Here is a 14,231-nt window from a genome sequence, read left to right on the forward strand (position 1 = left end):
TTTCAAGTTAAAAGCACTTTTTTATTCATTAAGAAATCATGTTATGAAAATAATGACAACTAACCATATATCAGACAAATGTATCTTTTCCACATGTTAACAACAAAAGTTTGCTTGGGAGGATGTCACATCTCAGCAGTCACCAGAGCATAACTGTCTTCTCCTTGTGCTCGAAGTGTGCTTTGTCTCATCCAGGAAGTGGCCAGTTCCCACTGTTCTTTCACACTATAAAAATGTTTACAAGGCTTTTCATGTCTCTCTTCCCAATGCTCACACATGAGAATCCATTTCAAATTATTTTTGTTTGTGAGGGAGAAGTTCACATACATACCAGATTCAGTCTTTGCGTTATGCTTCCTGTCGACTCCTCCATCTGTTAATAATTTACACAAAACCTGTACATACTTACAGCAGGCTGGCGCCTGTTTCTGAAGGGATGTGCATATAGAAAAAACAAGCAACATACAGTGAAGTGAATCTTTACAAAGTTAAAGTAATGAGATGGGATGTTATGGGATGTCGTGACACTTGCCTCATAAATTACGTGCAGCTCACAACATTTTTCAACTCTCATTCAACCTTATGTAACTTGCAATGAGGCAATGACATTCTGCATCAAACCCATACCGACTACAATTTCTTCCAATCTTCTGCTATAAAACTCACATTCAACACAACTGACGATAGACAGACATTATTAAAAATACTTATGGAGTCATTTGTGTGTTTGTAATGGCTGATGTTAGGATCAAGTATATTCATCTTAGCCGAAAAGATGAAAGACTTTGGGTGCAATAAGAGCAGGATTTACCATACTAAACTCCTTCTGCATAATCCTTTCCTATCCAACAGCTGATAAACTTCACAAAATTAAGTTCAACCGGAGCTGGCACAGGAAGAGGCGTCTGAAAAAACACTTAAGGCTTAATTCATATCATTTGGCACGCTGCTAATTGTAAGCAACGATTATATTCTTCACTGTCTCACGACTTCGAATGATTGGTACTCACTGACTGCAGTCATTCAAAGCAACATCTTTCACATCACTCATATTGCATTTTGTTCTGATAAAACAATACCTATATTACACATTTTAGATTTAGAAAAGAACAAGATTTAGTCAAACCACAACATTATTTCTAAGCGTTTTGTTACTGACACTACAAACTAAAGCACTACTGTTGGAATGAGCAACATATAACAATAACTGCCCCTTCTCCAACACCACTGCTGTGTGCTTCTTTGTTGATGCAATAACATGGTCTGAACTGAACTGGAGCACAAAAATCGGGGTTCACTTTAGGGTGCAGCTGTAATCCGAAGAGCTGCCCTCCACAGATGAAATGACAATGCTCGTTGGGTAGAGTTTTTCTATGAAAAGCACAGGATGCTCTGGTTTTTTTGAACCGGGGTTTGGGTACTGGAGTCAGTGCTGTTCTATGGCACGAGTGTATGGCAAACAGAACTAACATTCATTATTTTGGAGATTGACAAAGTGTATTATGTTAATGGCACAGTGTAGTATTAAACCTTAACCACCTGCTGTACTGCTGTCGGGGGTCCTGGGTCAAAGGAGTCAGAGGTTCTGTCATACATACAAAACTCACTTTACCAAAACCAAAATGCCCTTTAAAACATTGCTTTAGGCAAAAAACAATCACAGGAAGAAACAAACATAAGGTTTGTTTCAGTCTTATATATATCTTGGAATTTCTCTCCGTTTTGCTGTACAGTTCTGTCTCCACGTTTCTTTCCTATTGTGTTTCCCCTCTGTGGTGGCAGCTTGCTCTCTTTCAACAGACGTCATACTGACATGGGGCCCACGACCGCTACAAGTTCAATATTTACTGTCATGTCGTGTCCTGTAGTGTGACGAGCCACAAGCAGGGGTAAGCCTCCTGCAGCAGGGCCCTCACATGTTGTAAGCCACGTATATGGGGTCCAGCTGGTCGGCCAGGAATCCGTCTCTGAGGTGCATGCGTTGCTTCTCCCCTCGGGAGTTGATGGGGATGACACCGGGGTCCACCACCACCACCACCCCTACAATGAGGTAGTGTTCCTCCAGGACAACATTGGTGACCAGGGCCACCAGGTCCAGGGCCTCCTGCTCAGATCCCTCCAACTCCACAACCACCACCAGGAGGTTAGTCCAAGTGAACACCGCACTGGAGGGAGGGGGGAGGAGGTGGACGAATGGAGGGAAGGAAAAAAGGAAGGAAATATGGCTGGAAATTATATGCAGAACTGGGTAGAAGTTAAAATTCATGTTGCTCAACTACATTTCAAATGTCAAATAGATAAACATCTGACTACATAACGAATAATTAAAACTGATCGGTAATAAAGAAGTGATCTATAATTGATGTAAATTTCTTACCATTCTGCTATGCTCTTATGAGAACGGATAACAGAGGTCTCAATGTCAATTGGGTGATACCTCATTCCCCTCAGCTCCAGAGTCTCATCAAGAGAGCCAACCACATAGAGGGCGTCATGGCGCTCTGAGAAATACACACACACACACACACACACACATGCAGTCACAGATTGGTCAGTTTACTGTATATCTAATAAGTTAAAGAAATCAGGTTTTGAGGTGATATTAGAAAAAAAAGGTGGTAGAAAATAAATTTAGTTTTCTGTTGTGAAAAAAATATAAAGTGTGTCCATCTTACACCGCAAGCTATGCAGTGACTGTAAGTTAGAGTAGGCAGTGACGACTCTCACCTCCACTGGCATCAGTCAGCTCAGTGCGCCGCAGGAAGCCCAGGTAGCCCGTCCTCGCCCAGACAGTCTGAGTGTCACCGAAGCTGAGCTTGGTGTTGAAGTGGTCGGCATGCAGCGCCTCCTCCCCATAAACTGTGTAGTAGCCTGTGGCATTGTGAGGACTGCTCACCCAGATCTATTACAAACAGAACAATGACAAGTGGTAATTGTTACACTGATGGTCACACACATCCACCACCCTCCTGGTCAAAGTTTCCCATCTACTAACTATGACCTCAAATGCCAAAAAATATAATTTTAACACAGTGTCAAATAAAACAGAATATCATAGGCATCATAAAAGTAGACTTTATGGCAGATCAGCTGTATTGGACTGCATTAGATTGTACAGGTGATCTAATAAAATGGCCAGTGAGTGTATACGTATACAATAAAGAGATTAAATGGTTTGAATGGTCTTCATTGGTAATGCATTTACAAACGAAGCTGATCTCGGCTGTTGTTGTGTTATTTCTGCTCATTTCTAACCAACCTACTATTAATAAAATGTCACATTCCTCACAGTGTCTGTGCTTGTGGGTTACCGAAATAGTAGTTTGATCACTTTATTAGTGATACGCAGCTTTCCGGTTTTGTGTGTGTGTGTGTGTGTGTGTGTGTGTGTGTGTGTGTGTGTGTGTATTCTCGCTTGTTGGAAGTCTAGCAGCGCAGAGCGAGGACTGGCTCTATAGTCAGAGCACAGCCAATTAAATGTTCCGCATCAAGAATTGACACATTTAGATTTCTAAAAGACTTTGAATTAAATTATTTTAAAAAGGGGTTGCATTACTACATATAAAAGTCTTTCCTTTAATCCAGTCGCCTTGTCTGAAGTCTGTGTCGTACATCTGTGAAAAAAATGTGGAATGTAAAGGCTGACCAGAATCATGGTTTTGTGTATACATAGCAAATAAACTGGCTGGGGAAACCAGGTTGCTCTAATCTCCTACCCCAACTATGGAAATTGGGTTTTTCTTCAGATGAAATTTAAGATGTCGGGTTACCGCAGAAGTCTGACTTTAACCTGAAAGCCTGCTATGAAAGGCTCTTCAGATTACGCCTTGACTTACCTCTCCTAGATGGGAGTCTCCCAAGGGTCCTTTAGTCTCTGTGTTTGCAATGATCACTTTCACTCCTGGAAGGATCTACAACCATATACAAGCCATATGTCAAACCCTTTAGCAGCGTAAAGTCACAGCTGTTAATAGTATTTCAGTGAATGTTTACATGGCGCCGTACCTTCCCAGACTCCATCAGTGGCAAGCTGTGTGGTGACCCTCTTTCCACTAGGCGAACCCTGAAGAAGCAAATAAAAGGACAGAATGAGCAATTTCAAATCTCCATTTTCATTACACTTCTCAACATATGTGAAGAAAAAGTGTGGGCAAAACTGTTCAGTTGAGAAGCTGAAAAGTCTGTTTGGGTAAACTTCTAAAATCATAATGAAATTCAAAGGTACACAAATTTTTTTTTTTTTTTTTTAAATTCATATGCTATAAAATTATAAACTAGCATTATAATCACACAATGCGTCAGACTGTCCACATATGTATGCCTTTATATCTCAAAGACAAATATTGTGGTGAGAGTGTTGCATATGCCCCCCACCTATCATGTCGTAAAGCTCTCATGTCCACATAAACAGTGGTGGGGTCTGGTCCAGATGTACCCTGAAGAAAAACAAACATGACGTGAGTCAATTATGTAACTTGTACTGCCCTGACATTAATAAATCTGGTATGTTGCCTGAGTGAAGGGGAGGTGGAAGCTGCTCATGATACAAATGTTGACGAAGCAGGGGAGCAGCCAGAAGCCAAACCAGCCAGGCTACAATGGTTAGGGCTTTGGCAAAACTCAACCATGTAGCTAAAGACACAAGTACCTGCAGAGTTAAATTCACCTGCTCTACTGCTGCCAGTTTGTTTTCATACAAGTGTAAGAAAGTTGGGAAAAGCTACAGTGCCAGTTATTACGAGCCAAAAATAATTTATAAATGAACTGTAATTTATTTACTTCAAATGTTTATCATCTGTAACACAAAAATGCAAACAAATGTCAGAAAACGTCTAACTGAGCATTGTTTGTTTTGATAATGTCTATAACTCTGCCATGCAGTTGAATTCTAATTGAACCATTTCTCAATTACTGATTCTGGTTGTCAGATATTGTTTCCTTCTGCTTTGTTATCCCTCATCATTACTGCTGTAAGCCTAGTCACAACACATTATGTTTTCCATCGTTCTTTTGCCAGTGAATAGCCAGAGTACAAGCTAGCAATGTGTCGGTCGCTGTAGGGTCGTCTGTGAGGTCAAAGCCAGAGAGCAGGCTGATTCAGTTCACTGGGCCAAGGGGGGGGGCACATCAAGCCAAGCAGAGGTTTCAGCAACAGAGCATGTTTTGGAAAACATCAACGAGTCTTTGCTATAAAACCAAAGCCGGCCGTCTGATTGGCCTAAATGTAAGGGCATCAATCACTATTGTCAACATGTTGACAAAACTGTGTGTAATATTTCTTAATGAGGAGTTTGATTCTAAAAAGCGACAAATTAACAATTTGAAAGGAGAAAAACAAATGAAAAGAATAAATAATTTCTCTCACTAAAAGACTACTGCTTTAGAAGAGAGGGCAATCATGAGAGTATTCATTACATTAATACCTAAATAATTATTAATTATTCTACCAACTATAACTAACACATAAAACTACATGTGGTATAACATTGGGATTGTCAAAAAAATTGACATAGTACTCTTCAATTTAGAAATCTTCCCAAAATAAATGCATCACAGCACCGTTCATGCTGCTCGTTCATGGTAGAATGTACTGTAATAGCATGAAGCTGAAGCTTGTCAGAGAAAAAGAAAACAAAGGAAAAAAAACACTGAATTAAGGTTAAGCATGTTCAAAAATCATGCAAGATAAAAACAACGAACACACACATGAACACACATGAACACACAGGCACACAGACACACAGACACACACACACACACACACACACACACACACAGACAGACAGACAGACAGACAGACAGACAGACAGACAGACAGACAGACAGACAGACAGACAGACAGACACACACACACACACACACACACACACACACACACACAGACCCAGCAGCAGCCCAATGAGCAAACGGCCACTTTTATCCCACAGTACCTGCTCAGCCAGTTTCCCTAACCTGTTGGGCTGATGGGACAGGGCAGGACAGATAAATAAAGATATATATATTTATATCCGTGGACACACATGCACACACAACAAACACTCACATACACGAAAATCACCAGGGATTGGAAAAAAGAAACAAAACTGAACACTGAAGGGCCAAAGGAGGAAAGAAAAAAGGATGAGCAGTCAAACTGGGGAGCAACTCTGTGCATCGTCCCAAAATCTTACATCTAAAAAAGTCAAAGTAAAAGACAAAAATATAAATAATCACATCAAATTATACTGTTAGTTAAATAATTAAAATACAATGTAAAATGAAACAACGTTTTATTCTTTATTCCTTTAACCTTAAATTAGTTGGTAAAAAATAACTTTCCTGTGTTTTTTCCCTTTACCTCAAATCAGCGGATAAAATACATTTTTTAAGTTTTTTACTGGCTCATTTTTGCCAGATAAACTGCTTTAGCTTCTGTTACATTATTTGTACACTGCCGCGGAAAACTGTGTTTTTCACACGTTTATCTTAATCGTTGCATAGATTTGCCCCTAAAACACTGATCATCCTGGACTCCGGACCTCTCCACCCACCTACCGTCCTCTCCTCCTCCTCCTCCTGTTTGTCCTTTGACAGCTGCTTACCTGCAAACAGATCGCTACATTCACCCTGCAACCAAAGGTGGTGCTGACGGCGCGTGGTGAAAGCCCCAAGTCTTTGAAGATCTTTGAGAAGGACTGAGTGAGTGCTATACGGGGCCTCTCCTCCGCTACCACCATGCAGGTACGCACACAAGACAGGTTCACATTTCGCAGCTAGAGATGGAAAAAAGAAGAGTTGTATCAACAAAAAATAAAAAAACAAATTTAAACACAGTTAAACTTAATTGTGTGAAAACACAATTAGCACAATTACTATAATACAAGAACATTCTTTCTGAATTTGCAAAGACGATTGCGGGAGTTACATGTAAACTAGGAGCTCACCAAAGAAATTTCATGGCTAAATTTTTATATAAATAGAACTTTTTTATTAGACAGACTCTGCTCATTAAACCACAGAGATGATTTGTAAAGAAAAATCCCAATCTCAAGTTGTGCAGACAGTAATCAGCACATAGATGCAGAGGAATGATGTGTTTTGTCTCGATACTCATAAGGCTGTGGCAAAAGAACTACAGGGACAAGAAGTAATTGAAAAAGCCTTAAATTTCGTGGAAGAAAATGCTGACGGAGACAAACTGACCCGCAGTGCTTCTGTCTGTGAACCCAGGCCCTTGGTGCACATCTCCATGACTGAATACGAGCAGAAGGTAACTCGCACTTTGTACTGGCTGACTGCAGCAAGCCAGAGAGATGCATTGCTCTCCAGCTCCAGAGGGGGAACCAGGATCGACTGGTGGCCAGAGTACACACTATAACAGAGACAGATATATTAACAGAGATCCTGAGCAGAAATACACAGGAAAAAAAAAGTGTGTTCCAGCCACTAACACAATCTCTTTAACTCTAATGATATTATTATTGGTTTTATCATCATTCATTTGTTCAGAGCTACTGGTTTACCTGCACAAGCACCACAGAGCAAAGCCCAGGCCGCAGTAGGGGTCCAGACAGATGGCGATCTGCCGGGAAGGGTAGAGCTCACACTGCAGTTTGATGGAGCGACACAAGGCACTGGTGGCAGCGTGAGACATCTAGAGGAGATGACATAACACACAGACACATGAATTATGTATCAAAATTGGAGTAAAATTCAACTTAAAACAACACTTTGGCCTTTTATGGATCCACTACTTCACACATGGACACCTCAGCAGTGTGTGGATGGTTGCTTGAAGCTGAGAACTTTCTCCATACCATATCTGTCAAACTGTTGCCCAGTAAAAGAAACCACTCTATGGATAAGCTCCAACTGGTGACTTTGGACTTGAAAATGCTGTTTTCCCCAATCTGAACACTTTCACCGTATCATTACTAACCATATCATCGTTTCATTCCATTCTCTAATCAACTGAGAGTAAAAGGTAAAATAGTAAGATCTATTTAAGTTGTGCTACCAGAAATAAAGAAAGGCTGGTAACATCCCGACATGATCGCTGCACCCTGTTGAGTACTCATGAGTAAGCCCATGTCTATCTATTGAACTGTACATCTCCTTCAACATACTTTGACCCCTGCAAGGATGCCTGTTGTGGACACACTGAAGTCCAGGTAGGCCAACATCTCTGGGGTCGGGGGCTTGTACATCTGTGGGCTCTTCTTCCTGGGGAGGTCATCTGGAAGACAAACAGAGGGAGAGGAGGAGAGTTTTAACTGCAGTCGCGCAAATCAAAGATCATGTCCTTTCTATACTTAAAAATCTGCTCTTTACCGGTAACACGAGAAAATAAACTGAAGACCTTAGTGTGTTTGCATATGTGTACATAAATTCACCTGTGTCCAGCACCATGGGCCAACTCTTGATGTCCACAGCAGCAGCTGCATCCTTGGATTTCAGCAGCTTCATTATTGCTTGGGTGGTCAGGATACACACTGACTTACTGACCTTTAACACACGCATACAGAATATTACTTTAATTGTTCACACAATTTGCCGTTATTAAGAAAAGCAACCCTCACAGAGTACAGCTGACTCTGTATATAATTCAGTTTATTATATTTAATTGTATATATTCATCAGGCTTAATAATTGTTATAACTGTTGTGAGATGAGTTAAATTAGTGGACTCTGTGTTACCTCAACAATCATCTTGACAGTGGGCAGCGTGGTGGCCAGGTTCTGGGGGTGCGGGGGTCTGACAGTGACTGGCACACAGCCAGCGTACAGGCAGCCGTAGAAGGTGGCAATCAGGTCAATTCCTGCAGAGAAATGTTTATATTTAACAGGGAATTTACACCTTGCAGCTGTCGAAATGACTCAACAATAGAATAACAGTAGAATGAACTTTACAATAATATTAAGAACTTTATTGAGAACCTCAGATCTCTGTGTGAGGTGTGGTGTGATTATGATTAACAAGCAGACTTACAACTGGAGGAAGGGACAGTGAAGAAATACCTGTAACACTGTAATGTAAAGGACAGAACTGAAAGGTCAAGTAGCACAGTTGCAGTAGCACCTCTTACCTGGCGGGTAGACGAGAGCTACATGGTCTCCAGTGTTTAGGCGTCCCATCAAAGCTGCAGCCACACGCTCCGCCCGCTTGTGCAGCTGCAGACAGGAAGCTGTACTAGCGACTGTGCCCTGAAAAGCAAAATGTAAGAAAAACAAATTACATTTAACTACACGGCTATTTTTATTTAACGGATATAGGTTATAAACTCAAGGGTGGGTAGTCTTTATCATCCGTAGGATTCATAAATCTGTAGATTTCTATCAAGGTACCTTTAACTTTTTAACCTTGCAGACAATGTCATAAACCAAACCAAGCAAGATGTCTTTTTGAAAAACTGGAGTTGCAGGATCTTTGTGTGATTGTAATCAAGTACCTAGATTTATCAGATATTAAATTAACTGTATTAGCCAAAAACAGACATTACTTTCAAATAGCTTTATTTATAAACGGATTCTCAACTGCTTTTTCACAAACTTTACCATATCACAACGTACACATGTTGCCATTTCAAGACAAAATTTCATTTACTAAGGTAGTAAATTTCATATTTATCACCGTTCTTAATTCAGTTCATGGTAAAGAGATGGTGAACAAATAAACGGTACCTTAGCATTGAGAACAAGGAACAGAGGATGGTCTGGAGTAGCCTGAGCTCTCCATTGTAGCACATCCTGTATGTAAAGGAACTATAGGAGAGAGACAGAAACACAGGTTTAAGTACAGAAGAATCAAAGTTTCACAGAGCAAAGACAGACACACTGAGACAATGATGACTAATTAGTGAAATGGTGTAAAACTGATGGAGCATGGTGGCCCATGATGTTTTTTTGAAATGAATGATAGATATGATGGGGTACAGTATATGTGAAGCTGAAAGCACTAATGGATGTAGTGCATGATAGAAGTGGAATCTGATTTACACTGAACCTGAATTCTTTCATTTAGCTTCTGCCACAGCAGGAAGTCAAACCTATGTCCTCTCCATCAATTGTATGCATTTCAGATTCCATAGCCCCGGGTATGGATCCTTACCTGTGTCTGCCGTGTTTGTGTGGAGGTGATGAGTGGATGAAATGAGGATGACTACCTTACGTGCCTGGTCATTGTCCTCTAGTTGTGCCACGTCTCTCCCACAGGCTTGTGCTATCCTCTTGCCTGCCACCAGGTTGCCCACTATCATAGAAGCAGGACCGACCTCTGTAGAGCACAACCAAACCGTCAATGTCATCACACATGTCAGTGAAGTTAGCACCAACATTCATATCAAGATGAAAATAAAGAAAGACATAAAAAAATGAAGAAAGGAGTTAAACGAGTCTTTGTGCTACATTTGTTTCTAAACCTGATCCATGCTGGGATGTCTGGTGGTCTACCTGGCTGTTTTTGTCTTGGCTTGGGCAGGTTGGTGACACAAGTGTGAGGGCACATGAGGACGTTGCAGGGATGCAAGGCACCCTCCAGGAAACGCTGTTTGGTCTCAGATATATGGATGCCACCCAGGGGAGCCTTCGGAAGTGTGTTGGCAGGCACCAGAGCCAGGCAGTACACCCCGACCTGGTGGATGCTGTCTATGGCCTGGAAACAGACAGATAATACATGCAGAAACAGAGGAGAAGTGGAGATCAGCAAAGCTGTCCAGTAAATCAGAAGCTATTGTAATTTTACTATATCAAAAAACAAATAATATGAGCTCTGTGCTCTTTGCAGTCCAGTTTTAGTTTTAGAAAGCAGACTAGGGGATGTTTTCACTTGCAGTTATTCTTGTCATATTTATCACTTCTATATGCATATGATTACAAGATAAACCAAACCAAGAAAATTGAGAGTTTAAATATAATTAACTACAAACCATGAATACTTCACTTTTCTGATGACAATTTTTCAAAGCATGCAGCAAGGCTTGACTGATTTCGTACCCTCCAGCTACTTTAGTAATGCACACCTCCCTTGAAACTTCAAACCAAATTTGAGAATTAAGCTGCTAAACAGCTGGCACAATGTCCATGTTCGCTTAGTGTTTATTTTGTCGGTTTCATTTTCTGGCAACATACTGACAGTTGATTAAAACTTGCTTTAACTGTTTTAATTCTACTCCAGCACATTGGATGAAAACATTAATATAATGTCTTTTAAGCGGCTGACTGTGAAATCTTAGATGCTGGAATGTCCTTAAACATATCACCGAGGAAAGGTGTAAAAACAGTCATTAACTGTTTCTAATAGCATGTAACAACAATGTAACTTGGCGAAAAAAAATAAAGGCAGAAAATAAAGGCAGCACACTGGTTGCCTTTATATATTGTAATAAATTATCTCAAGGAAGTTTGAAGGTTCTGCAAGTTGGTTTTCAAATTGAACTGACATGTACTGAAACCAATGTTTTCCTGGAAGGTAGAAAATCAAGCTAAAACCTTGTGACATACCGTAGAAAACAGTAAAAAGTAATATTATCTAAGTATACCTGATTTACACTTGACACTAAAAGAAAAAATGCAAAACCACAGCTATAGTATGTGGTATAACATAGTAGTATAACATAGCGATAATATGTGAAAAAGACAGAGCACAGCGAGTACCTGAAGGACACGGCTCATCCATTGGAAACTGTCTTCCTCAGAGGCATCTGGCCTCTGTTCTGCCACAACAACAATCCTCTCGTCATGCAGCACAGACACAGAAAACACTGCTATCCTAGAACACACGACGTAAAACAACACTGTTACTCATTCAATCAAGCTGCTAAGTTGCTGACGTCCTTTACACTGTCAGTAGAGAGTGAGACAACAGTGCAGATAAGACTGATGTGTAGAGAAATGTGGAGCTTTAGAATTCTGAATGTTTGTCAGACTCCTTCTTCTTTTACCTCCCCCTGTACACAAACTTCATGGGCTCCACAGCCAGTGCTGTGGCAACGACGTCGTCAGCGTTGTGTCTCCGCCCACTGACCACCATCAGCCCATCCATCTTCCCTACAACAAACACAAGGCTGTCCTGGCGGGCAAGACACAGTAAATACGGTGAGATGGGTAAATTCATTTACTCAAATCTAAAGTACAGTGTGAAACCATACAATGTGCAGTCTAGCATGTGAGGCAATGGCATATTGGAAACTGTCCTCAAAAGGTTTACTGAAGGCTTGCAAATTATCATCAACCTCTTTATATCCTTGAGCTGTCATGTTCTTAAAGAAAAAAGAAGTCTGCTTTCAGCTCAGGAATAAAAACCATCACCATTTGTCGACTGATAATCAACTAATAATTTTTTGTTTCACTCATTGTGGTTTTCATTGCAACTACAGTATATACTATTAGAGAAAGTACCAAAGAAAACTGTCTTCAGAGAGGTCTGTGAATTATCAAGAGTAGCTGGGATTCTGTTTCTAGAAAGACACAAAAAGTTGAATTTTTCTAAAGCTATTTTTCAGGCTAAAATGAATTTCCATTTACCACCATTGTAGTGGGGTCCTAAAAGAAGCCTCAGAGGCTTATAAATCTCACATCCTGGGCACATAAAACTGATATAATCTGCATGGCTACATCCCCATAAAGGTCAGTGAGGAATCTTTTTTTTTGTGATTTGAGTGAACTGAACCTTTATCTGGGTTCAAACAGACCTTTGCGCTCTGGTTTGTTAAGATTAACAAAAGTCTCTAGATGGTAAATTTGCTGAGTAAAACTCCTCTTTATATTTATACAACTCTTGTTCTTCCTAAGCTACTGCCACCATTCTTTTTCACCAAGAACTAGAACCACAAAATTCAGACATGTTCTTTGAAGGTTGTTCTTCTGGGAAATACAGGAAAATTACAAACTGATGTAGGCAGGGCAGGCTGGGTAAAACTGACGATATTACATATCAAACAGATACAGATTACATAAATCTTTATTTACAATCAAAATAACACATTGAGGCACAAGAGCCCTCTTTTATAAGCATGCTAAGTTTACATCAAAAGAAAGATTGATGTACAGACATGTAATTTAAAAACATAAGCCTCTGCTGCCAAAAGTACAACTGGGAAATTGTGAAATGTTGACGTGTTTAAGAAAGAGCTATTTCACAACTATAAGACAGACGTGTAAGTAAAGGAAGGTTAAAAGACTGCGCATTAATAAGGTAGAACTTACTGGTCCCACAAAGCCCAGCAGTGAGGACCTGGTGAAGGGTCTGTCACTGATCGGAACCCCGGATGATGTTACTGGGATGGTCTGCAACAGGAAATACACGCGCATGTACGAAGTACAGAAAAAAAGTATTTAGAGGGACCAACAGCATACTTTGTTGCATCTGAACAGTTCCAGAAATAAAATACTCACCTCAAAGATGTTCTTGGTCATGCCTGGGAGGCCAAAGTAGGCTACACCAGTGCTACCTGAGCTAATGCAGATCTCTCCAACCTCGTCTGTCTGACAGAGATAAGGTGTCCCCTCCACCCGCACCACACAAACCAGAGCTGATGACACACAACGATGACAGGAGAATTCGACATCAGGTCAATGAAATAGAATTTAACAACTAAATTGGTGTACTTGTTCCTGTTTGAAGTGCTTTATTCTTTTCAGTTTTTCCTTCCCATAATTTTTTGTCAACATACAAAGGTGCTGTTTAAAATTGCATAAAAGAAAAGGTCCTTAAGTGCCTAATGTACTGTCATAAACACCATTATAAAGTAAAGAGAATAAGAGAAGAGAGCTGAAGCATTATTGCTAAACATTTCAATGTACCATGCAGTACCTGTCTTCACATAACACACAGAGGGACTCTGGATTTGACAGAACTGGTAAACTGGAATTAAGGTTTTCTTTTCAGCCAGATCCGACAAAATCTGATCATATCGTGCATTTTTTCTATGCTATAAATACTAATACTGTATTTCACCAATTATTTTCATCATTAGCTTTTTACTCATTAATGGCATCAAAATGTTAATAAGCAGCACAGTGCACTATACCTCCAGGCATGACCTGTCCCACATCCTGCACTGTAAGGACAGAGAGTTTCTCCTCCGTGTCCACACGGATCACACTGTGGCTCAGCCCACCCATAGACAGCACCGCCTTCCCTGGAGGAGGAACACCCATTTCTGGAGGTCTGCAGGACACACACATTGTTACAAGTACACCTTTACTACGGAACACAATGACTCACATGAAAAGACTTGCAGTTAAAGGCATCC

At 40.5% G+C, this 14,231-nt stretch overlaps 1 protein-coding gene across 9 annotated transcripts in view; it reads right to left on the reverse strand.

Moving 5' to 3' along the window:
* Positions 1-13: 13 nt before the first annotated feature.
* The window catches only part of dip2a (disco-interacting protein 2 homolog A), an 86,068-nt gene continuing 71,850 nt past the window's right edge, over positions 14-14,231 (reverse strand). For 2 of the 9 annotated variants that reach the window (XM_040147714.1, XM_040147718.1), the window contains 22 exons: positions 14,007-14,146; positions 13,372-13,508; positions 13,183-13,263; positions 11,919-12,046; positions 11,632-11,746; positions 10,429-10,630; positions 10,143-10,252; positions 9,661-9,741; positions 9,066-9,183; positions 8,677-8,798; positions 8,373-8,484; positions 8,106-8,215; positions 7,503-7,633; positions 7,183-7,351; positions 6,582-6,752; positions 5,931-5,960; positions 4,375-4,436; positions 4,006-4,063; positions 3,837-3,911; positions 2,728-2,902; positions 2,378-2,501; positions 14-2,165 (listed from right to left, as the gene is read on the reverse strand). In XM_040147714.1, the coding sequence (XP_040003648.1) occupies positions 1,913-2,165; positions 2,378-2,501; positions 2,728-2,902; positions 3,837-3,911; positions 4,006-4,063; positions 4,375-4,436; positions 5,931-5,960; positions 6,582-6,752; positions 7,183-7,351; positions 7,503-7,633; positions 8,106-8,215; positions 8,373-8,484; positions 8,677-8,798; positions 9,066-9,183; positions 9,661-9,741; positions 10,143-10,252; positions 10,429-10,630; positions 11,632-11,746; positions 11,919-12,046; positions 13,183-13,263; positions 13,372-13,508; positions 14,007-14,146 (2,704 nt within the window). In that variant the 3' untranslated portion in view covers positions 14-1,912. Of the gene's footprint in view, positions 2,166-2,377; positions 2,502-2,727; positions 2,903-3,836; positions 3,912-4,005; positions 4,064-4,374; positions 4,437-5,930; positions 5,961-6,581; positions 6,753-7,182; positions 7,352-7,502; positions 7,634-8,105; positions 8,216-8,372; positions 8,485-8,676; positions 8,799-9,065; positions 9,184-9,660; positions 9,742-10,142; positions 10,253-10,428; positions 10,631-11,631; positions 11,747-11,914; positions 12,047-13,182; positions 13,264-13,371; positions 13,509-14,006; positions 14,147-14,231 lie in introns of those variants that run through there. The other 7 variants (XM_040147721.1, XM_040147717.1, XM_040147719.1 and 4 more) reach the window with 5 other exon arrangements.

The sequence above is a fragment of the Xiphias gladius genome, chromosome 16 (assembly GCF_016859285.1).
Source record: "Xiphias gladius isolate SHS-SW01 ecotype Sanya breed wild chromosome 16, ASM1685928v1, whole genome shotgun sequence".
Taxonomy (NCBI): domain Eukaryota; kingdom Metazoa; phylum Chordata; class Actinopteri; order Istiophoriformes; family Xiphiidae; genus Xiphias; species Xiphias gladius.